The sequence below is a fragment of the Solanum pennellii genome, chromosome 1 (genome assembly GCF_001406875.1).
Source record: "Solanum pennellii chromosome 1, SPENNV200".
NCBI lineage: Eukaryota > Viridiplantae > Streptophyta > Magnoliopsida > Solanales > Solanaceae > Solanum > Solanum pennellii.
The window spans coordinates 81,684,618-81,707,329 of record NC_028637.1 but is presented as its reverse complement, the minus strand read 5'-3'; the positions used below and the strand labels follow the sequence as shown (position 1 = coordinate 81,707,329).

General features: G+C 34.7%; 2 protein-coding genes across 2 annotated transcripts; one reads left to right on the top strand and one right to left on the bottom strand.

Annotated features, from left to right (window-relative positions):
* The first annotated feature begins 15,428 nt into the window (after positions 1-15,428).
* On the top strand, positions 15,429-20,581 carry LOC107008463 (pumilio homolog 24). The gene is made up of 17 exons (XM_015207514.2): positions 15,429-15,759; positions 15,972-16,025; positions 16,549-16,610; positions 16,730-16,811; positions 16,908-17,031; positions 17,128-17,211; positions 17,399-17,513; positions 17,875-18,025; positions 18,104-18,217; positions 18,314-18,385; positions 18,529-18,579; positions 18,672-18,722; positions 18,841-18,948; positions 19,064-19,219; positions 19,428-19,502; positions 19,779-20,026; positions 20,109-20,581. The coding sequence occupies exons 1-17, from the start codon at positions 15,556-15,558 to the stop codon at positions 20,218-20,220; spliced, it is 1,863 nt and encodes a 620-aa protein (XP_015063000.1). The 5' UTR covers positions 15,429-15,555; the 3' UTR covers positions 20,221-20,581.
* Positions 20,572-22,027, bottom strand: LOC107008464 (dnaJ-related protein rsp1). The gene is made up of 4 exons (XM_015207515.2): positions 21,774-22,027; positions 21,636-21,687; positions 21,501-21,568; positions 20,572-21,202 (listed from the first exon to the last, which is right to left on the bottom strand). The coding sequence occupies exons 1-4, from the start codon at positions 21,903-21,905 to the stop codon at positions 20,705-20,707; spliced, it is 750 nt and encodes a 249-aa protein (XP_015063001.1). The 5' UTR covers positions 21,906-22,027; the 3' UTR covers positions 20,572-20,704.
* Between the last annotated feature and the right edge of the window lie 685 nt (positions 22,028-22,712).

The following is a 22,712-nucleotide window of genomic DNA, read 5'->3' as shown; positions in this document are numbered from 1 at the left end:
GCCGTGTCTCAATCACAGTGTGGCTGATCATCCTCTCGGACCAACTACTGATAATATCTTTGGTGAGATATTGCCTCATCAACTAGCTAATCAGACGCGAGCCTCTCCTCGAGAAGATTCCTTATTTTTCTCCTAAACCTATGGGGTATTACCAATCGTTTCTAGTTGTTGTTTCCCTTCTAGGGGAAGGTTCTTACGTGTTACTCACCCGTCCGCCATTGGAAACACCATTTCTCGCGTTTCCTTCTGACTTGCATGTGTTCAGTATGCAGCCAACGTTCATCCTAAGCTAGGATTGAACTCTTTATGAGATTCATAGTTGCATTACTTATAGCTTCATTGTTCATAGACAAAGCGGATTCGAAATTGTCTTTCATTCCAAGGCATAACTTGGATCCATGCGCTTCATATTCGCTTGGAGTTCACTCCTAGAAATATAGTCATCATTGTCCCCTCACGTCAATCCGACGAACCTCTTATCCATTCTTATTAAATGACGGCGTGGGAGCAAATCCAACTAGAAAAACTCATATTGGGCTTAGGGATAATCAGGATCGAACTGATGACTTCCACAACGTCAAGGTAACACTCCACCGCTGAGTTATGTCCCTTCCCCACCCCATAGAGAAATAGAACTGACTAATCCTAAGTCAAAGGGTCGAGAAACTTAACGCCGCTATTCTTGAACAATTTGAACTGGGGCTTTCTTTATGCATATTACAGATATGAAAATAATGGTCAAATCAGATTCACTTGTCAATTACCCTTAGGTTTTTGGGGCATTGAATTCTCACCAATGTTTGTCTTACTCAAGCCGACATCCTCACTTTCGCTTCGTCCACCACCGCTCGCGCGGAGGCTTCTCTCTAAGGCGGAACGCTACCCTACCGATGTATTTTTACATCCCATAGCTTTGGTAGAACGCTTAGCCCCATTCATATTCGATGCAAGAATGCTCGATCAATGAGCTATTATGCACTCTTTCAAGGGTGGTTGCTTCTAGGAAAACCTCTTGGCTGTCTCTGCACCTCTACCTCCTTTATCACTGAGCGGTCATTTAGGGGACTTAGCTGGTGATCCGGGTTGTTTTCCTCTCAACAATGAAGCTTATCCTCCATCGTCACACTAGCCGACCTTGACCCTTGTTATTTTAAGGTCATATCTAGTATTCAGGGTTTTCCTCAATTTGGTACCTCTCTTATGGCACGCACCGAAACAGTGTTTTACCCCTAGATGTCTAGTCAACTGCTGCGCCTAAACGCATTTTGGGGAGAACCAGCTAGCCCTTGGTTCGAGTGGTATATCACCCCTAACCACAACTCATCTGCTGATTCTTCAACATCAGTCCTAACCGACGATCTTGTAAAGTATAATCGTGGATTGAGTTTTTCATTTCAAAACTTAATTTAAAAGCCATATTTTGACTCGGAGGTTTTCGTGATACCGCTAATAACCAATGAATGGCAAGTTCTTTTCCTTGTGTGGATCCTATTTCAATGGGAACTTGATGATTCGATCCACCTACACGTCTTGCTTTTACTGTTATATCGGGAGTTACTCCACGTATTGCTTGACGTAAAACGGATAGTTGATTTTTTTGTCTTTTGTTGAATATTTTTCAGGCTTAATAGATAATTTATAAACCAATGATTTTTTTGTGTTTCAGAATTCAGTTAACCAACATGTTAACTAACGAATTATGATAAATTGGATCAGATTTTGCTATTTTTTTGTAGTACCTCGACGTGACATGAGCGTGAAAAGGGTTCAAGAATTAATTTTGTTTTTATAAGGGCTAAAATCACTTATGTTGACCTTTTTACCCCATATTGTAAGGTGGATCTCGAAAGATATGAAAGGTCTCACTCCAAACCGTTCATACGACTTTCATTGGATACGACTTTCCGCAAATTCTATATGTATCTATGAGATTGATATGAAATTCTTTTTACTCACTTTAACTTGAGTATTTGTTTCCCTCCTTCTCCCTGCTAGGATTGGTAATCCTATGTTTTACATATCCATACGATTGAGTCCTTTGGTTTTCGAAATAGTGTAAAAAGAAGTGCCTCGAATCATTATTATTTTACTCGAACCTGTTCTAATAAAGTCCAAGTTTTTCGAATTGTTTGTGTACGTGGAAAAAGTCAAGGAAAACGTTTGAAATTATTTCAATATTGAACCTTGAACATATAAGAGTTCTGAATCAAATCTCTTTTGAAAAATATCTTTTGTCTCATGGTAGCCTGCTCCAGTCCCCTAATGAAACTTTCATTATTGGGTTAGCCATACACTTCACATGTTTTTAGTGATTCACAAGGTATCATCAAATGATACAAGTCTTGGATAAGAATCTACAATGCACTAGAATGCCCTTGTAGACCATCCTTTACTCCGACAACATCTAGGGTTCCTTGAACAATGCGATATCTCACACTGGGTAAATCCTAACTCTTCCCCCTCTTACTAAGAATACAGAATGTTCTTGTGAATGATGGCCAATACCGGGTATATAAGCAGTGATTTTAAATCCAGGGGTTAATTATACTCTGGCAATTTTACGTACAAAGTTTTTTTTTTTGGGGTGATTGGAAAAGTTGACAGATAATCACCCTTACTTCCACTCTACAGAACCGTACATGATATTTTCACCTCATACGACTCCTCTTTTAATTCTTTCGAATTCATTGGATCTTTTCTGCATTCAAGAATGCTCCCTTTTTCCACTCCGATCCGAAGAGTAACTAGAACTAATTTAGTCAGTGTTCATGTTCCAATTGAACACTGTCCATTTTTTGATTATTCTCGAAGGATAAGATTATTCTCTTTACCAAACATATGCGGATCCAATCACGATCTTATATATAAGAAGAATAAAAGATCTTTCTTGATCAATCCCTTTGCCCCTCATTCTTCAAGAATAAGGAAGATCCTTTGCAAGTTTGAATTTGTTCATTTGGAATATGGGTTCTTTTACTTCATATTTATATACTACGAATATTTTCCCTCTCTTTTTTTATATCATTCCTTGAGTCCCACAGGCTTGATCCTGTAGAATTTGACCCATTCTCTCATTGAACGAAAGGTATGAAATAAATCAGATTGATAGAAGTACCATGTGAAATCTTTGGTTTTCCCCTTCCTCGATCCGTATCCCATAGTTACAGTGTTTGAATCAATAGAGAACCTTTTCTTCTGTATGAATCGATATGATTCCATTCCAGATCCTTCTTGATACCTCTTAAGGAAAATCTCTAATTTGAATCACAAATTGACGGGTTAGTGTGAGCTTATCTATGCGATGCACTCTTTGAATAGGAATCTATTCTCTGAAATGTCCTGGCTTTTGTACTTTGGTGGGTCTCCGTGATCCTTTCGATGACCTATGTTGAAGGGATATCTATCTAATTTGATCGATTGCGTAAAGCCCGCGATAGCAACGAAACGAGGAAGGTATATACAGAAAAGATAGTTCTTTTCTATTATATTAGTATAATCTATTATATTAGACATACTAGATTAGTATTAGTTAGTGATCCTGACTTAGTGAGTCCTTTTTTCACTTAGTGAGACCTTTCTTCCGTGATGAACTGTTGGCACTACTCTTACATTTTGTCTTTGTGGACCGAGGAGAAAAGGGGCTCAGCGGGAAGAAGAGTGTACCATGAGAGAAGCAAAAGATCTTCAATCAAGAGGTTAATCCAGAAGTTGATTCATATAACAGTAAAAATTCTAGAATGTTTTGCCAGAATATGCAATAGACCCACCTAATCTTGTGAAAACTATTCAAATACCAAAGATCAAAATAACTAGAGAAGAGTATAGTAATTAATAGAGCAGGACAGTGGACTCGCTCAAGAAAGGAACTAAAATGACATGTGGTAAGTGTGGTACATCAACTCACAATACAAGGACATGCAAGGTAAGAACCTTTATCATTTACATATCTCCATGTTATTAGTACTATGTAGGTTACTCTATTCCTAAGTTCTTAGCACATAAAATATTTTATTTTAAATTTGTTAAGAAGAACGATAGAAAACATTGAAGAAAAAATAGTGGCAGAACTGAAGAGGGGGAGGAGGAAGAAGAGGAGGAAAAAGAGGAATAGGAAGAAGAAAAGGAGGAAGAAGAAAAGGAATAGAAGAAGAAGAAGAAGAGAAGGAGGAGGAGGAGGAGGAACAAGAACAACAAGAAGAGGAGGAGGTGGAGGAGGAAGAAGAAGAAGAAGAAGAGGAGGAGGAGGAGGAGGAGGAGGAGGAGGAGGAGAAGAAGAAGAAGAAGAAGAAGAAGAAGAAGAAGAAGAAGAAAAAGTAGATGATGATGATGATGAAGAATAGGATGAGGAGAATGAGGAGGAAGAAGAAGAAGAAGAAGTAGTAGTAGTAGTAGTAGTAGTAGTTTATGATGTTAATAGTTTAGCCCAATAGCCCCTAAACAAACATAAGAGGAAGAATATCATTTTGTGCCCACACCTGAACTGTCTTAACAACAATATAAATTATTTGTTTTGGCTAGTGAATTTGAAAGTGATTCAGATATAAGACCTCCAGTCATATATGAAAAACTCATAAAACTGAAGATGAGGATGAATCAACAAAGACCAAATATAAACAGAGTGATATCTTTTAGAGGTGATCATGCTGAAATTAATGAGCTTATAGATTATCTTACTCGCCCACTAAACTCACTTGGAAAGAACAAGAAGTTATCACTAGCACACAGGTGGATATTAAGGGGTGAAGTTTGGTGAATCATTAATGTTTGACTTTGTTCAAATTTTTTTGATGTTTATTTCTCGTATTTACTTAATGTTTGAAATGCATTTATTTATTAGTTGTCTGCTTAGATTATATCTAGATTTTGTGAAGGCTATTTACAATTTCTATACTTACTTTGGTGAAGCATTATGTTTGATTTTTGTCTAGATTTTGTGAAGTTTATTTCAATTTTTTTTACTTAGAGCCTGTTTGGATGGGTTTAAAGCTAGTCAAACTGACTTAAAAGTTAATTTTTGACTTATTAGAGTGTTTGACAATTATCAATGACTTATTTTAAGTTAAAATAACTTATTTTAAGCCAAAAGTCAAAATCTAGGTGAGAGGTACTTTTTTTTCAACTTAAAAGTCATTTTATATTGACCAAGTATATTACCTTTTTGCCCTTAATTCTTTTATTATTATTATTATTATTATTATTATTATTATTATTATTATTATTATTATTACTATTATTATTATTATTATATTATTATTATTTTTATTATTATTTTTGTAATTATTATTATTATTATTATTATTATTATTATCATCATCATTATGATTATTGTTATTTTTATTTTTAATATTATTATTATTATAATTATAATTATATTTATAATTTTAATATATAAAAATGTGATGATAAAGAAATATATGAATGACAGGAAAATTTATTACTTATGGATGTAAAACATAAATTAGTTTTGTTTTAATTTTTTAGTATAAAAACCTTAAATTAATCAACTTTTAATCATGTTAACAGTTTTAAGGGTATTTCAGACATTTTGATGAAAAAATTGTTTACTACCAGTTCTTTGCCAAACACATCAACAACTTTTTTTTTCAACTGAAACACTTTTATCCAAACACATAACTACTTATTTTAAAAATAAGTTTCAGCACTTTTAAAAGTACTTTTTAAAAGTTGATTTTTTTAAGCACATCCAAACTGGTTCTTAATGTTGGTAATGCATTAGTTTTAATTCTCTATTGACCAACATTGATAAGATTTTGTAATGCATATATCTTGTTTCTTTAACATAAGTAAGTAGTTTTTCAAAGCATTTTTTATCAAGAATTGAATCTGTCCGGACTACCATTTTCCAATTCAACTTCATTACAACCAAATAAATGTAACAACCTGATTCTGTCATTAAGGAGTAGCCAATGGGGAAAACTGGGTCAGAAAACCTTTTGGTAGTAGCTTAGAATTTCCTACCCGAGTTCAAATTTGGACGAAGTTAGAGTTGGAAAGGACTAGGGAAATTTGCTAATGCATGGGAGATCTAATTATGATTCGGACTACATGAGTAGATAGCTAAGGCGTTAAGGAACTCGTATAACTTTACGGAATAAAAATTGAGCGAGTAGAATCTTGAAATGATTGTAGCATGAACGGGTATCGTTCTGTCTCTGTGCAACCAGTTGTAGCGAGATAGATCCAGCTTTAGCGAGATCCCTCTTTAGCAGGACAGTTGCGACTTAAATAGGGTAAACCCTCCAAAAATGTTATTTTCTGCAAAACTTCGTTCTTAAGAGATAAGAAATTACCTGAGGTTATCTCTTGAAGGTTTTCCACCTCTTTTACCACTAAGAGTAAGGATTTTACCCCCCAATCCATTTTTCGATTTGTGAAACCCATTTTCTTGGGTTATTATTAATGGGGGGTTGATCTAGAATTCATGGTGGAAACAACCCTAATTGAGATCATAGGTTAATCTAGGGGTAGTAAAATTGTTAGTGATCTAGGGAATTAGTGTTCATTTATTGATTTCCGTATTATAATTGTTGTTTGTAGACCAAGAACAAGCCATTTGAATCCGAATAAGAAAGGATCAAGTTTCTCAAGGTTTCAACCTTGTTACAGGTAGGTAATGGTTGTGATTTCATGTTGGTGTGATATATATTTGTAATTGCTTCAGTATGATGCATGTGTGTATGTGAATGTTGCATTATTTATCACCCTAAGCGTAAATGAGGATAATTGAATAATTTTATGTCATGAATCATCTCTTGTTGATTGATTGTGAGAATATAAATTGTGATTGTGATTATGGATTGAATGGGCGGGTGTCACGATCCAAAACACTTAGTGGGATCAGTTGCCACGTTCTAGCATAAAGATTAGATCGGGTACCACGTTTCGATATGCTAACAAATTGGTTGTGGGTAACATGAGACGACCTTTTAATTGGATTTTGTGAGAGGAACATTGTATTGTATTGTGTATCCACTTGTGATGATTACGTTTATATCTAATGATGATTTATATTAGAAGACCGTATGTTGCTCCTAAATTGATAACTAATGTGTATTATTGAGAATGTGGGATGCCACATTGATCCAGAAAAGATGACTTATATTATATATGTTCGGTATATGCATATTTTAAATCATTATGGTTACTTACATGCATTTCACTTATTGAGATAGATGTGCGATCATACCAATACAATAAGGTTGTGTACTAATACTGCATTTGCTCTTTCTTTGTTGATTACAGGGTATTTTCAGGTGGCTATTGATAGACCTCAACTAGTAACTATTGAGAGTGATCGATTAATTCACGGGTGAGTCACTACTTTTAGGTTTCCATGGATATTCCTTGGTTAAATCAACTCTTTTCGGACTCAGACTATTAAGATGTTGTTTACTTTCAGGGTTGTACCCTTTGTTCTTAGATTGTCGTTAGTAGAGTTTTGATACAATGACTTTCAGGTTCTAGGAGTTGAACTTCCGCATTAGTTTGGTTAGCTAATTGTTTAAACCTTTGGATTTATGGGAACTCCATTTTTATTGTCATTTAAACATGCTTCCATGTCTTTAAATGCATAGCTTTTTATTAAGTTGTCTAGTTTGGGTTGTAGTAATGGTTTTCCCATCGGAGGGTTAGTGTGGATATCAATCACGACGATTTGGGTCGTGAAAAATCTCAATGTACCAAAACAAATCTAGTAGAGTCTTGCAAAACGGTAAGATCACATCCGTACTTTTCTTCGAGAGGCTATAGGACTTTAGGAAAAACTCAATTTAATTGGTAACTGGGTGATACAACCTGGTATCTTCCTTCTTCACTCTATCGTCTGAACTAGAGCAACAAAAGTGCTAACACCATCACTAGCAAGAGAGAATATGTATAGACTACCGATAGTTGAATAGGGTCACCAATCAATGCCTCATATAGATGACCTATTTGACCAATTGCAAGGTGCATCAATTTACTCTAAGATTGATTTAAGGTCTTTACCATCAGTTAAAGATTGAGGCGGTTAAGAATTAGGTTCAACCAAATTCTATGATTGAAATTAGTAGTTTTGTGGGGCTCACTAGCTACTATTATCGCTTGTGGTATGAGTTGAGTTCAATTAGTATCTCCCAACTCCAATTATTATCTCAACGAAGTGAACTAGACGTCATAGTCCCGACTGAAGGGACACAAGCAAGTTAATCAAAATTGGGAAGGTTTCAATTGATTTTTGGCCTTAGAAGTCGTACAAGGTGTAGATAATCAGTAATGGTCGTCTATGGAACAAACTAATTAAAGAATTTGGACTTATCTTGCCCTTGTGTAATGACCGCGTGAATGTTTGGGTGTATCCTAGGAATGTGTGGTTGTGTTACTTAATTAATGAGAACGAGTTGGTTCGTGTATTGTGGGATTTACTTGGGATAGATATTATTTCTCTTAGCTTGGATAATTATCCCAAATTTGTTTGGTACAACTGGGAACTGTTGGGAAAATTAGAAAAGAGAAAAACCCTAGAAAATTAGTTGGCCTAGATTCTAATTCCGTTATGGACGTTGGGGCGAGATTTTCCCGCCAAGGCAAGGTCACTAGTGCGGAAATTTTCCCACCAAAGATGAGGAGAGGCAGAACCTCAACCCTTCTCCCATGTTTTCCCCTAGTCATAATTATGGCAAATTGCACCCCAACAAACCCCCACGATTCAGTAATTGAATATAAGTTACAAGTGTGTTAAATTGTGGAGAGTTTGTGCATATGAGGAGGAAATCAGTGAGGCCGTGAAGGCCAGGGAAATGGTAATGCAGATAGAGGAGTAGTGCAGCTAGGCGAGAAGGTTGCCCGTTAAAAGAACAGGGCTCAGTTTTATGCGTTTTTGGGTAAAAATCGAGTTTTAGGTGTGATGCAATGGTCATTAGTGCTACTTTTGTTTGTGCTCGAGTGGCTATTATTTTGTGTGATGTAGGTTCTACTTATTCGTACATGTCAGTTCAATTGCGTTGGTATTTGATGTGTTTTGTAATATACTTGATACCCCCGTCTATGTTTCTACCATTGTATATCGTTTATCCTGTTGTGTTTATGGATTTGCAGACTTGGGTTCATTTGGTTATGTTGGATATGACTGACTTGATATAATCTTATGCATGACTTGATTGTCCCTCTATTATACCAGGCTTAATTGTAATGCTAAGTAGGTAACTCTAGAGATTCCTGATAGGGAAAGATTAGAGTGGGAAGGGGTGTACAAGTCTAAGCTAGCTAAGATCATACCCTTCATTCGGACTAGGAAACTGGTAGGGCAGAGTTGTTTGGCTTATTTGGCTCATGTTTAAAATGTTGAGGTCGAGTCATACCATGTCGAGTCTATCCTAGTGGTGTCAGAATTTAGAGAAGTGGTTCCTACTAATTTTCCTAGTATGCCTCTATATAGAGATATAGATTCCTACATTGACTTGGAAACTGACACTCGCCCCATTTTCATCCCTTTGTATCGTATGGATCTAGCAGAATTAAGAGATCTTAAGGCTAAAATCCACGAGTTTTTTTTATAAAGGGTTCATGGGATGTCATATCTTATTTGTTAAAAATAAGAAGGGTAGTAAGAGGACTGGTGAGTTTATCTTAATCAATAAGAAAGTGGATTGATACCGAAATGACAAGCTTATGAATAAAGAAAGTTCATTGAGTATACTTGAGTGAAGGAAATTGAAGATTTTAGTAACAAAATGTGTATCAATAATAGGTTAGTCCTTTAAAGTTGATGAGTATATCTGAGTTTTTAGGTGTCATGCGATGAAAAGTATGATTTCATAGTGATAGTCAGGGTTGACTGAGTGTAATGATAATAATAGATTGTGATGGGATGCAACTATATAATAAAATTGTGGTTTCCTAATACTTGGTGAGTTACGTGGGTGTATGGAATTTTTTTAGAGATGATGGGACACTACTCGTATAGAATTTTAAAGAGCTAAAGTTATAATGAAGGAAAATATAGTGGAACATAGTACGACCTTTAGAGGGAGGCGAGAGCAAGAACGAGAATATTTTACTTGATTGCAAAGGCTAAAGAGATATCTTTAGAAGGGTAGATAATTGGGTTCAGAAACACGTGATCTCATTCGTTTTGATGTGGTTATGGTAATAGTTTCACAAGTCTGTCAAATTGGTTAAAACCTATTAGAAAGGACTTGAGAAAAAAGTGTACATACATTAGATCGAGTGCGATTTTAAGTGGTTGTTTTTGTTTTTGAGTTAAAGTAATGAGTATGATTGCAATTTAGTGAAAGATATTGTAAGATCGACGGAGATACAATCAATGATAAGCAAAGATCCACGAATTAAATAAAAATCCTCAAGGTACAAGCTAATGTTGATAGATAAGGGGATTGTGTTATATGGTTGAATTATAATTCAATTTTTTCATTGTAAGTCTACATTCATGGTGATATTTTTAGTATAAATTAGTAATTTGAGAAACGATCAATTGTATCCAAATTGAGCATTTGAAAGGAATTACACCTAGGTTGAGTCATAAGTTTATTACGGTTGATTGTTAAGTGCCTAAGAAAGATTTTCATTTAAAAGTGTTGGTCTATAGTAAGGTAAATTGTCGGAGTGTTCATGATAGTTGTTAGTAAATGATCCGAGTGTTCATGATGGTTGTTAGTATAGTGAGTATGTTTCACTAGATATGTTTATGTGTGTTTTCACTTCTTTGGGTGGATCCTTAGTGGTGGGTCAAGGGTACCAACCCTGCGATGTCCCATTGATGGAGTGCGATTGGGAAGATTTTGCTATATCGAATGACATAATTGGTGTTGTCATGGAGTCGTTAAAGTATGTCAATAGTCCTACATGTACCACCTTACTTATGAGAATTTATTGAAGAGCTACTATGCATATTTATGGTTATCCGATAATCTAATATTTCATCTTGTCGTTGAGGCCATGTATCGATAATTGCAGTTGAAAGTAGGGATCATTGAATCCAATTCTACTATTCTTAAAAGGTAATCTACAATAACTAAATCTAGCATTTTTATAGTGTTGTTGGATGGTTTGTATATTTGGACATATCCTCCCTCAAGGTTGATGTCTAAAGATTTGAATTTTTTATAACTTAAGCTCATGGGAATTTATGTAGTGGGATGAAGATGTTATTAAGAACTATGATTGTTTGAGTATCATGAGCATGTGCTGGTTGGTTTAGGTTCACCTCTAATTGTGGCGAGTTTTGAATTTGGATTTTATCATGGTTATGTGAGAAAGGATTCATCCTGATGTTTGTGTCAAATTCTTGACAACATGTCGCAAACATGTTGCGATCAAGTTTGGTGGTTATTGAGAATCGCTTTTGTTGTTAGTTAAGTTACATACAATAATATCCTCGAGTACTGAGATGACTTCATTGAGACATTATATGGGAGGATGTGTAAGTATTCAATTAGGTGGCTTGGAGACAAAGATTATATGATAAAGTGAGACTCAATTTGTTAACCAAGACCTTCTGTATGAGGAAGAGCCAGTTGAAATTCTAGATCGCGGTGTCCAGAAGCTAAGGACATGTGAGTCAAGTATCCCAAATTATTCAGCAATTAAAGTATTACTCTACCTTTACTGTAGCTAGTCTTTTTTCGTTGATTACTTGGGACGAGTGATGAGTAAATTGGTATCTATTATAACGATCTGATTCCATCACTAGGAAAAGCCAATGGGTAAAGAATTGGTGTCAGAAAACTTTTTGGTAGTAACTTAGAATTTCTAATCTAGCCCAGATTTGGATGAAATCGCAGTCAGCAAGGCCTAGCAAAATCTCATAATGAATGACAGATATTATGATCTGGACCACATGAGTAGATAACTAAGACGTTAATAAATCCGTACGACTTTGCGGAATCAAATTTGAGCGAGTAGAACTCTCGAAAATGATCTTAACGTGAATGGGTAACATTCTGTCTTCGTGCGTCCAGCTGCAGCAGGATAGATCTCGCCGTAGCGGAACATTTGCGACTTAAATAGGGTAAAACCCTCCAAAAATGTTATTTTCTGCAAAAGTTCATTCTTAAGAGCTAAGAAGCGACTCAGGGCTATTTCTTGAAGGTTTTCCACCTCTTTTAGCACTAAATGTAAGTATTTTACTCCCATAATCCATTTTTCGATCCGTAAAACCTATTTTTTTTAATTATTATCGATGGGGAAGAGTTTTGATCTAGAATTCATGGTGGAAACAACCCTAATTGAGATAATGGGTTTATCTAGGTTTGATAGAATTGTTAGTAATTCGGGTAATTAATGTTCATTTATTGTTTCTCATATTATAATTGTTGTTTGTAGACCAAGAACAAGTTGAACGAATCTGGAAAATGTAGGATTAGGTTTCTAAGGGTTTCAAGCTTGTTTCGAGGTAGGTGATGGTTGTGATTTTATGTTGGTGTGATATATGTTCGTAATTGCTTAATTACGATGCATGCATGTATGTGAATTTTGCATTTCTATCACCCTAATCATAAATGAGGATAATTGAGTAATTGTATGCCATGAATCACCTCTTGTTGTATGATTGCGAGAATATGCATTGTGATTGTGATTGTGGTTTGTTGAATGGGCGGGTGTCACGATCCGACACACTAACTGGAATCGGTTTGGGTGTGGGTTCCATGAGAGGACCATTAAATTGGGTTCCGTGAGAGGACCATTGAATTGTGTCATGTATCTACTTGTGATGATTACATTCATATTTAATGATGATTAATACTGGAAGACTGTATGTTGCTCTAAATTGATAATCAATATGTATTACTGAGAATGTGGGATGCTACATTGATCATGAAAAGATGACTAATATTGTATATGTTCGGCATATGTTTGTTTTATAATGTTGTGGTTACTTGCATGTATTTCACTTATAGGGATAGCCGTGTGATCTTAGCAGTACATTGTGGTTGTGTACTATACTGCACTTGCTCTTTCTTTGTCGAGTACAGAGCATTTTTAGGTGGCTATTGATAGACCTCCGCTAGGTGACTATTAAGCGTGACCGGATAATTCAAGCGTAAGCAGTTCTTTCAACTTTTCATGGATCTTCCTTGTTTAAGTCCTCCTTTTTCGAACTCAGACTATTTGTTAAGGTGTTATCTAATTTTGGGGTTGTACCCCTTGTTCTTAGACTTTTCGTTAGTAGAGTTTTGGTACAATCATTTCATGTTCTAGGGGTTGAATTTCTGCATTAGTTTGGTTAGTTAATTGCTTAAGCCTTTGGAGTTTATGGGGACTCCATTTTATTGTCATTTAAACTTGCTTTTATATCTTTAAATGCATAGTTTTTTATTTAATTGTCTAGCTTGGGTTGTAGTAATAATTCTCCCACCGGAGGGTTAATGTGGGTGTCAATCACGACAGTCTGTATTGTGATAATGAAACACTCAATTCAACATAAGTACTACAATTTCATTATAAAATAGAAACAACTTAAGTAATATAACATTTAACATACATTTAGTCCTAAACATTCACTTCATAAAGAACATACATTCACTTTATGATCCTTACAACCAACACAGTGAAAAACATATATATGAAATGAAAATGATAGTTTTCAACTTTTTGATTTTCTTCTCTAAAAGCATAACGTTCTAGCCTCTTGGGCTAAATAAATTTCATTTCTTCAGTTTTCATTTTTCAAGTTGTCCCTTCCGACCTCTTCCGTTCCATCGACAATCTTTTCAATCTGTTTTTTTCAACCTTCATGATATTCAATTTATCTTTTAGGTCCATTATAATAGTTACCATGTTTGGTGTGAGTTGTTTGTCTTGTCACTCCAAATATCCATATGAAGTGACGTACATATAGTGAACAAATTCAATCATAAAGTTTACATAATAATTTCAGAAATACTTACTGCTAATTTAATCAGTAATAATTTGTATATAAACATCCAAACATCAAATTAATTTATAACTTACTTTGGATTTTGGACATTTCGAAATCTCTATGATGAATGAAAATTTCTTAGGTCTTTTAATGGAGAAAGAGATGAAATAAGGGAAATGGGTGAAATTAGGACTGGTGAAAGGAAGCTTTTTGAGTCTTTATTAAGAAAATGATGATATGGGTAAATGGTGAAATTAGGGCAAGTAAAATGTCTATATGGAGGTGGGTGGGTGGACGTGCACATGTTGAGGTCTATGTGGCACATTAATACACATACAAAATACCATATAACTCTTTCGTTAAACAGAAGGGTAAGTCTAGTCCAATAGTATGACATGAAGGGTAATGTTAAATCGAAAATGGTTTAAGGGTATATTTAGGGCTCTTTTGACCATGTGATATGAAATTATGATATATAATTATAATATGAAAATCATAAGATGAAATTGAAGTTTGTTTGAACATTTGATTTGGAGATTTTGTGTTGTATTTTTTTTTCATATACACAAAATTTCATAAGTAGTAAAATTATTAAAATAGTCCCAACTATTTATTCAATCCTATCAATAAATAAAAAATTATAAAATTGCATAAGAGATTACAAATTCATTGTGGTCAGTCTTGTTCACACAATGTAGATGAAAAACTATTTTTTCTTATTAAACATTAAAGTAGTAGTAATAAGTTTGGTTGAAAAGTAAATTTGATGAATATAAATGATAAAGTAAGAATTGATTTAAAGTAATATTAAATATTATGTTGGTGATAATATAAAATTATAAAAAGTTATATAATTAAAATTTTTGTTTACAGATGAAACAAATGACTATTAGATATAAATATAGTGTTCTTTTAATAAAATCATGATTTTTTGTAGAATATGGAATCATCTTGATATAAAATCATACTATGTAATTAGGGTGAAATCACATTTCAATTTCGAATAGTTGGAAGATACTTTTGGCTGTTTTCCATATTAAATATTTATGTACGCATAACTAATACATGAAAAATTATGCAAAGAATTTTAATACATATACTAATATGATTAAAATTTTAATTGTTCCTAAAAATTCAAAAATATACTATTAAAAAGAGAAAATGCAGAAGTACCCCTCAACCTATATTTGAAATTTTAGAGACACACTTATACTTTACTAAGATCCTATTACCCCTGAACTTATTTTATAAATAATTTTCTACCCCTTTTCGATCTACGTGACACTAGTTTGAAACAAAATGTCAACACGCGATGTGCCCATAAGATAGTTCCACGTAAGTCGAAAAGGTGTAAAAAATAATTTATAAAATATGTTTAGACGTAATAGTACCTTAGTATAGTATAAGTGTATGTCTGAAATTTCGGACATAGATTAAGAGGATAGTTATGCATTTTCCCCTATTGAAAATAAGTAAACATCACTAAGGTAAGCATAACTAATATAAAATTACCAATTTAATATACTATTATACACCCTAACTTGAAGAAAACAGATTTGTAAAAGCTTGTAAGTTCTAGGGTTCAAGATAGTATTATTTCATTCAGCAAAAGCGCCACAAATTATAAACCCTTGCAAAACCCCCAATACTGAGTCAGAACTCAACACTTGACAACAATGGCGGCAAAACCAGACGATTCCAAAAAGCGAAAGCATGTACCAGTAGCTGGAGGTAAATCAGCTCCCAAGAAACTGAAATCATCAACGGACAAGGTTCTGAAGAAACCCCATAAATTGACAAAGCAGCTGGGAGATAAGAAGCAACAACCCAAGCCTCATGTCCCAGTTGAATCCAAGCGAGAGCGTCGTATACAGGCAAAGGTATGTCAATACTTCTGTCCAAAATTTTGTATTGAGATTTTGGTGAAGGGAGAATTCAAATGGTTAAAAGATTGAAATTTCAGTTCTGAAATTGTTTCTCTACTTGTTTAAAATTTTGGTGATGTCACCCATAGTTCTGTTGAAAAAGTTATAATTTTTAGCTGCTAAATCTTCTTTTGCTTGATAATATTGGTAATGGGGTTTTACTGCAGGAGCTAGCTGAAGCAAGGAAGAAAAAGAGGAAGAAGCATTACACATTGGAGCAAGTAATGCATTTTTCTTAAGCTTTTAGTTGCATTTATAGTGCTCCTAAAAATGTTCTCAAGTTATTTTTTCTTTTCCAATCGCTATGCTGAAAGACAGCATGCTCAATTGTACTTCTTTTCATTTTTTGTTGTTTTCTGAAATATTTTTTATTCTATTTCTATTATTCCCCTAGTGAAATCGATACATTAATTATTTATTGGAAATGCAAGGATATCTTGAATTTTAAAAAAGACTAGGTGGGAACTGGATTTGATCTGTGTTTAACATTTAAATTGAAATATTTCTTGATATTACCGTTAAAAATTTGCACTTCTCTTTGGATTTGGGAATGTAAGACCTCAGCTTTGATATTTCAGCTCCTCACTTCAGCTTAGCATTGTATGTTTGTGTAGAGGTTAAATGTTATCACTATGGTGCCTCAACCTTAAATGACTTCATGAATACTCTGCTAGTGTTTTTGCAGAACTTTTTGTGTTATCTAGATATGCTCACTTTATCATTCATCCACTGGTCTTATAATAGGAGCTCGCATCACTATGGGAGAAGATGAGAACTCGAAATATTGCAAAAGAAGAAAGATCAAGGTGTTCTGTCATACAACTTACAACATTTGAGTTGATCATGAGTCTTGCTGAAAGATTGTAATTTGTTTGTTACTCGAGGTCTTTATAATGTCTTTTATTCTTTTTATCCATTAATGCAGATTGGTGAGTGATGCTTTGAAGAAAATGAAAGGGAAGATCCCTGAAATAGCAAGCTCCCATGTTTCTTCTCGTGTTCTTCAGGTTCTATCCTCTCCTTCTTCTTGTTAATGACAAGGATTTATGATGCTCGTAATGGTTTTGCCAACTCTTTTGCTAACTCTTTTTTGTTAATAATAGACTTGTGTGAAACATTGTACCCAAGATGAAAGGAATGCTGTGTTCGTGGAGATTCGGCCTCATTTTATCACTCTTGCTACCAATACCTATGCAGTTCATCTGGTGACAAAGATGCTTGATAATGGTAATTTTGTACTAATTATACTTCCGGACTATTTCATTAAAACACAAAAAAAAACTTATTTGTCCTTTTTTTGACATTTTCTTTTGTGCTTTCCAGCATCCAAAGAGCAGCAGGCACAATTTATTTCCGCTCTTCATGGGCATGTTGCTACTCTTCTTAGGCATATGGTTGGTTCACTTGGTAAGATGACCCATCCTATTGCTGTGAACTTGGTTATGATTAATTTTTATCCTCAGGTTTCGTTTTATTTTGCTGGATCCTGCTTTTCTGTTAAAAATCAGTTCATTAGCTGTTATCAGCTGTAATTTTGGGAGAAAGGTTTCTTTCCAGTAATTCCCTTAATAGAACACTAGTTTTATTATTGCAGTTGTTGAACATGCTTATCAGTTGGGAAATGCTGCTCAAAAACAAACTCTTCTGATGGAGCTGTATTCCCCAGAGCTTCAGTTGTTCAAAGATTTGATCTCAGCGAAGGAAGCAAGGTAATTCCTTGCTGTTAGTGACAGCATGCTGCATGCGTACTTCAGACGATTTAAAAGTTTTCTAGGTTGTGATGTCAGCTTGGGACTTGTTTTTTCTTCTTCAACAGGATATCCTTATGATATTATTTGTTTTACTCTGCTTGACATTTTCTCTTAAATATCGTCTTACTGTTGCTCCTTCATCTGATGTTGTTCATTAAATTGGTAATTCCTTACTCTGATAGCAAAATTTGGTGTTAAAACTGATGCGATCATGTTGATTCTTTTTCGATGAATATACTTTACGTTGTACTCATATTTGTACTTAATGAATGCATTTGTTTCCTAATTTAGCTGCCATCACATGTTATGATACTTCCAGGCTAGTTGATGTTATATCCAACCTACAGCTTCAAAAGGGTTCAGTCGTACGGCACATGACTTCTGTACTTCAGCCTATTATGGAGAAAGGAATACTGGACCATTCTATTATACACAGGGCACTTGTGGAGTACTTAACTATTGCTGATCAGGTACCTCAGAAACCTTAATGAGGTATTAGTGAGATGACTTATTGTGAACATCCCTCCTAAATTTAAGTCTGTTCCAAGACTTCTGCTGCAGAAATAATCCAGCAGTTGTCAAGTCCAGACCTTGTTCGGATGATTCACACAAAGGATGGATCCAAGATTGGAATATTCTGCATCAAACATGGGAGCGCAAAGGTTTTTGAGCATTCTTTATATGTGTCTTAAACTTGTCCTAGTGGATTTTCTGTTAGTGAACGGATTTCAAATGCAATTTGGACCTCCCTGTTTTAGGAGCGGAAGAAGATCATCAAAGGGATGAAAGACAAGGTTGGGAAGGTAGCACGTGATAAATGTGGGGCTTTGGTAAGCATGCTTTTCTTGCATTTGCTAAATGCTTTGGTCTATTTGCATCCATCATGCCTTCTTTTAGATACTGCTGGTCTTCATTTATTAGTACCTTTATGCTACTATTATTTTCACAGCCTTCTGTTCTCAATAACTTTCAGGTGCTTGTCTCCATCCTTTCAATTGTTGATGACACAAAACTTCTATCGAAGGTTTGTTCCAGCTGCTTTTCCTAACTTATCCAGGCTTAAATATGCTATCAAAGAGTTCTACTCTTGAAACTGTCTGGTTGACCTCTTTGCAGGTTATCATTCGTGAGCTTGAAGGAATTCTGAAGGAGCTTCTTTCGGATCAGGTCCGTCCTTCATTGGTGTAGAAAACTTCTGCCTCCCCCCCCCCTCTACCTACCCACCCAACAACTTTTGTGCATGTATCCTGTGTTTTTTAAAAATAAATTGAGGTTGTTGTCACAGAATGGTAGGCGCCCATTGTTGCAATTACTGCATCCAAATAGCTCGCGTCATTTCAGCCCTGATGAGCTAGCAGCCCTTGGTTCATCTGTTCCTTCGCTTGTCACCAAGGTACTTTTTAAGCTTTTCTTGAAATTACAGTTATCATCTTATATAAAAAAAAAAAAAAGTACCTTGTAAGCAGTGCTGCTAAATTTAATCGTTGTTTTATCTTACAATTTGACAGAGCCCATTGGAAGTAAATGACGCAGAAACTTCAGTGCTTGGTGAAGCTGGTAAAGAAGATGCTGATATCACCAAGAGTTCACATGTGAATGAAGGAGGAAAGAAGGATCCTCTTACAAGGCGGCAAGAATTATTGGTCCATAGTGGACTAGCTGAGGTCAATGTTTTCTATTTTCTCATTCAGATATCTATAGAGTTGTATAGAGTTGCTTCTTGTTCTCAGTTATCAAGCTTGTTGCCTTGCCCATTCCACTTTTTGTGATCATTTCATTCAGCCACTTCCTTAGTCAAATGAATTTTTTATTCCCCTCCTTTACACACTCACGTTTATCCCTTTATCAAGCCATTCCTGATCAATAATGCAGAAACTCATCGATGCATGTTGTGAGATGGCGGAGGAATTGCTTAGATCAAACTTCGGGAAAGATGTCATATATGAGGTATTATCCTGTTTGATTAATAAAATTGTTGTATTTTCAATGTATCATAACCTTTAGGTACTACTATGTCCTGAATAAATGTTGGGTGTATTTCTTGAACTATGCTCCTTTTATTTTATTTTTGGACTTCATAGAAAATAAACTTTGGGTTGTGACATTACATGTTGATCCACTTCATCTCAAACTCACTGTGTATTTAATATGGAAATAAGTGTCTTTAGTGCTTTATTAAAACATGATAAATCTTGATATTCCACTCATTTTGGTTTGATATAGGTTGCCATGGGAGGTGATGACAGTATCCTTAGTCCAACTTTAGATGGAAAGTTGGAAACCTTACATGGTGTTATAGCATCTCTGGCAGCACATCCTAAAAAGGAGGGGTCAGATGAACAACATCTCTTTGAACACTTCCATTCCAGCAGGACCATCAGAAAACTGATCTTGGACTCGCCTTCTTTTGCTTGCACTTTGTATGAAAAAGCGTTGAAAGGAAAATGTTCAATTTGGGCTCAAGGCCACAGGTTGGTTGGTTGAACACATTTCCTCCTTCCATTAAAATTTGCAGAGAAACAACTTCTTTCTGACTTCTTTTACAATTTGCAGTGCAAAAGTAATTAGTGCATTGTTGGAAACTTCAAGTTCTATGGTACACAAGCTTGTGGAGAAGGAAGTGCAACCATTGGTAGATGATGGTATCCTCAAATTAGCCAAATGATCTCCTAAAGCAGAATGAGCCTGCAATGAGGATGAACTTCTGGTTAAAAAAATCTAAGAATGAAGCGTCCCAAGGTTATTATCAGATCAAGGAATGCTTTGGACGAGTTCCTGGAAAAAATGCCTTTACACTCGGATGGTGAAGTTTTCTATCAAGTCAATGAATAGGTGATACAACAAAAGAGTTCTTTTTTGTACCATATATAAAGATATGGAACAACACTTCTGGCCTGTCAAAAATCTTGCTTTGTTTCCTAATATTCAGTAAAGCCCTTATTTTATTTAATCATTAAAACACATCTTTTACAGGTATTTGACTCTGATTTGTCTATGACATGAAGAAGTTGAAAACTTTAAGGGAACAACATTTGCTAGTTGTAAGTTTTATTTTTCAGTGCAGTATGATCCGAACACTGCCATAAAAAGACACTAATGAGTTATTACACACAACCTAAATGCACCATAGAATAGAAGCATAACAACTGTTAGCTGTTGAACATATTCTTAGAGCTGGTTCTACTAAACCTATGTAAATAAGCTTCCTTTTCTGATCTGAGCTCAAACACTGGGTAGCTAGAAACATGTTTGTCAGTGTTCCTTTCCTGAAATCTATGAAGCAACTTGCTATAATTGTTAGGATGAGGATAGCCTTGTAATTCATAATTTGATGGGTTGAAGATCGGTGTCTCATTTCTTCTTGTGAAAGTCTGAGGTTGGTTCATCGAGTAAGTAGAGGTTGAAGACTTTGCCTTCGAGCAGGTTTTTATTACTGCAACTTCTTCCATAAATCTGGCTTTAAGTTCTTTAACATGTCGTGAAATGCTTCTGGAAACTGTTCTTGCCTTGTCTGGAGGAGGAAATGTTTTGGCTACTTGTGCAACATTTCCATGTCTAAGTGTTTTCTCACACTTTGTGCATATGTGGTTTCTTCTGTCTGTTTCAAAAGCCTCTCTGCTTGCTTCATCTGTCAGGCAAACATATGCCTGTACCAAAAACAAGATGAGAGCTTTTGGTAATAAATCAAAAATGGTAATAATAGTGAATTATTCAAAAGCATAGATAAGGACCATTCATTACTCTTGTTTTTCACTTCGAACTTCATGTATAACTAACTACAACTACTTGCTATTATGTCTGTATTTAAAACCTTGAAATGCAAGCTATGGTCACATTTATAGAAGACATTTTAACTATTCAAAACATGAACAAATAAGCACTTGGATATTGCAAGCCATATGCATGATAAACAAATCTTGCTAAATCAACAATTTTGATATATACCTGGGAAAGCAACTTGAATGCAATGTGAGCTTTGGGATGTTTGTTCTTATCAGGATGAAGCTGCAATGCTACAATCAAATCAAATTATACTAATAATTACAAGAAAAAACAGTGTTTGAAAATATAAATTAATACCTAGCTTACGATATCGTTGCTTAATCACATCTACTCCAACACTCTCATCCACCTGATTGATCAACTCACAAATAAATCACAACAATTAAATTACATAAAACAGAAATTGAAGATGAATATATGAATAAAGAGGCGTACATCAAGAAGAAGATACCAATCGATGAATTCGGAATGTGTAGTATACATAGATCGATGAGAACAAGAAGGAACACCTTTAGATAGATCACAAATCTCTGATGTCAATTCCCAATTTCCACAATTTCTTCCCATGATTAATTAATTCTTAAGCAATGTAGTTAGTACTTGAATATGTATGTATGTAGACCAAATTCAAATGCAATATTCATGCAAAAAAAAAAAAAATTGAATGTGTAAAATTAATAGTAATGAAATGCAACGACGATTCTTCATTAGAGATGGAATATGTATAGATGAAACTTGATAGTTAATGGAATTTAAGAATAGGTGGAGCGGTTAAGAAAATGAATTGTCCATAATTTATTTTTCAAAAGTGGTTCAGTTGGTAGCTAGGGTGAACTACTATACATAATTATTGTTTTACATACATTATTATTGATCTACTGTTACTAATGTTCACACGTGCCATCACATTATTTGAAGCTAAATTTGAATTCAAAATGTATATAAAAAAGGCCAAATACATAAACAGATCCCTAAACTTATTGGTTTTTTTCCCTAGGTACCTCAACTACGTTATTTTTCTATTGATCATTGAATCACACATAATTTGTTCCTTTAAAACACTGTTGGTTGATTTTGATCGGCTTTTCTATTGTAAATGCCTTCAATTGTGTTCGAATTGTAATAATTTTGATTAAATGAATGAAGACAAACCGTGTTAGCCTCATTTGTTTTCTAATGTGTTCAAATGACTTAAGTAATACACAATTATTCTTGAACATTTTCACTATCAATTGGACTAATGAGTTGTGGAACAACATATGTATCCTCTATCAATACCCCTCACAAATCTGGTTTCACATCAGACAACAGTGTTTGTTTAAACGGAACAAATTATGAGGGTTCAATGATTCAATAGGAAAATGATGTAGTTGA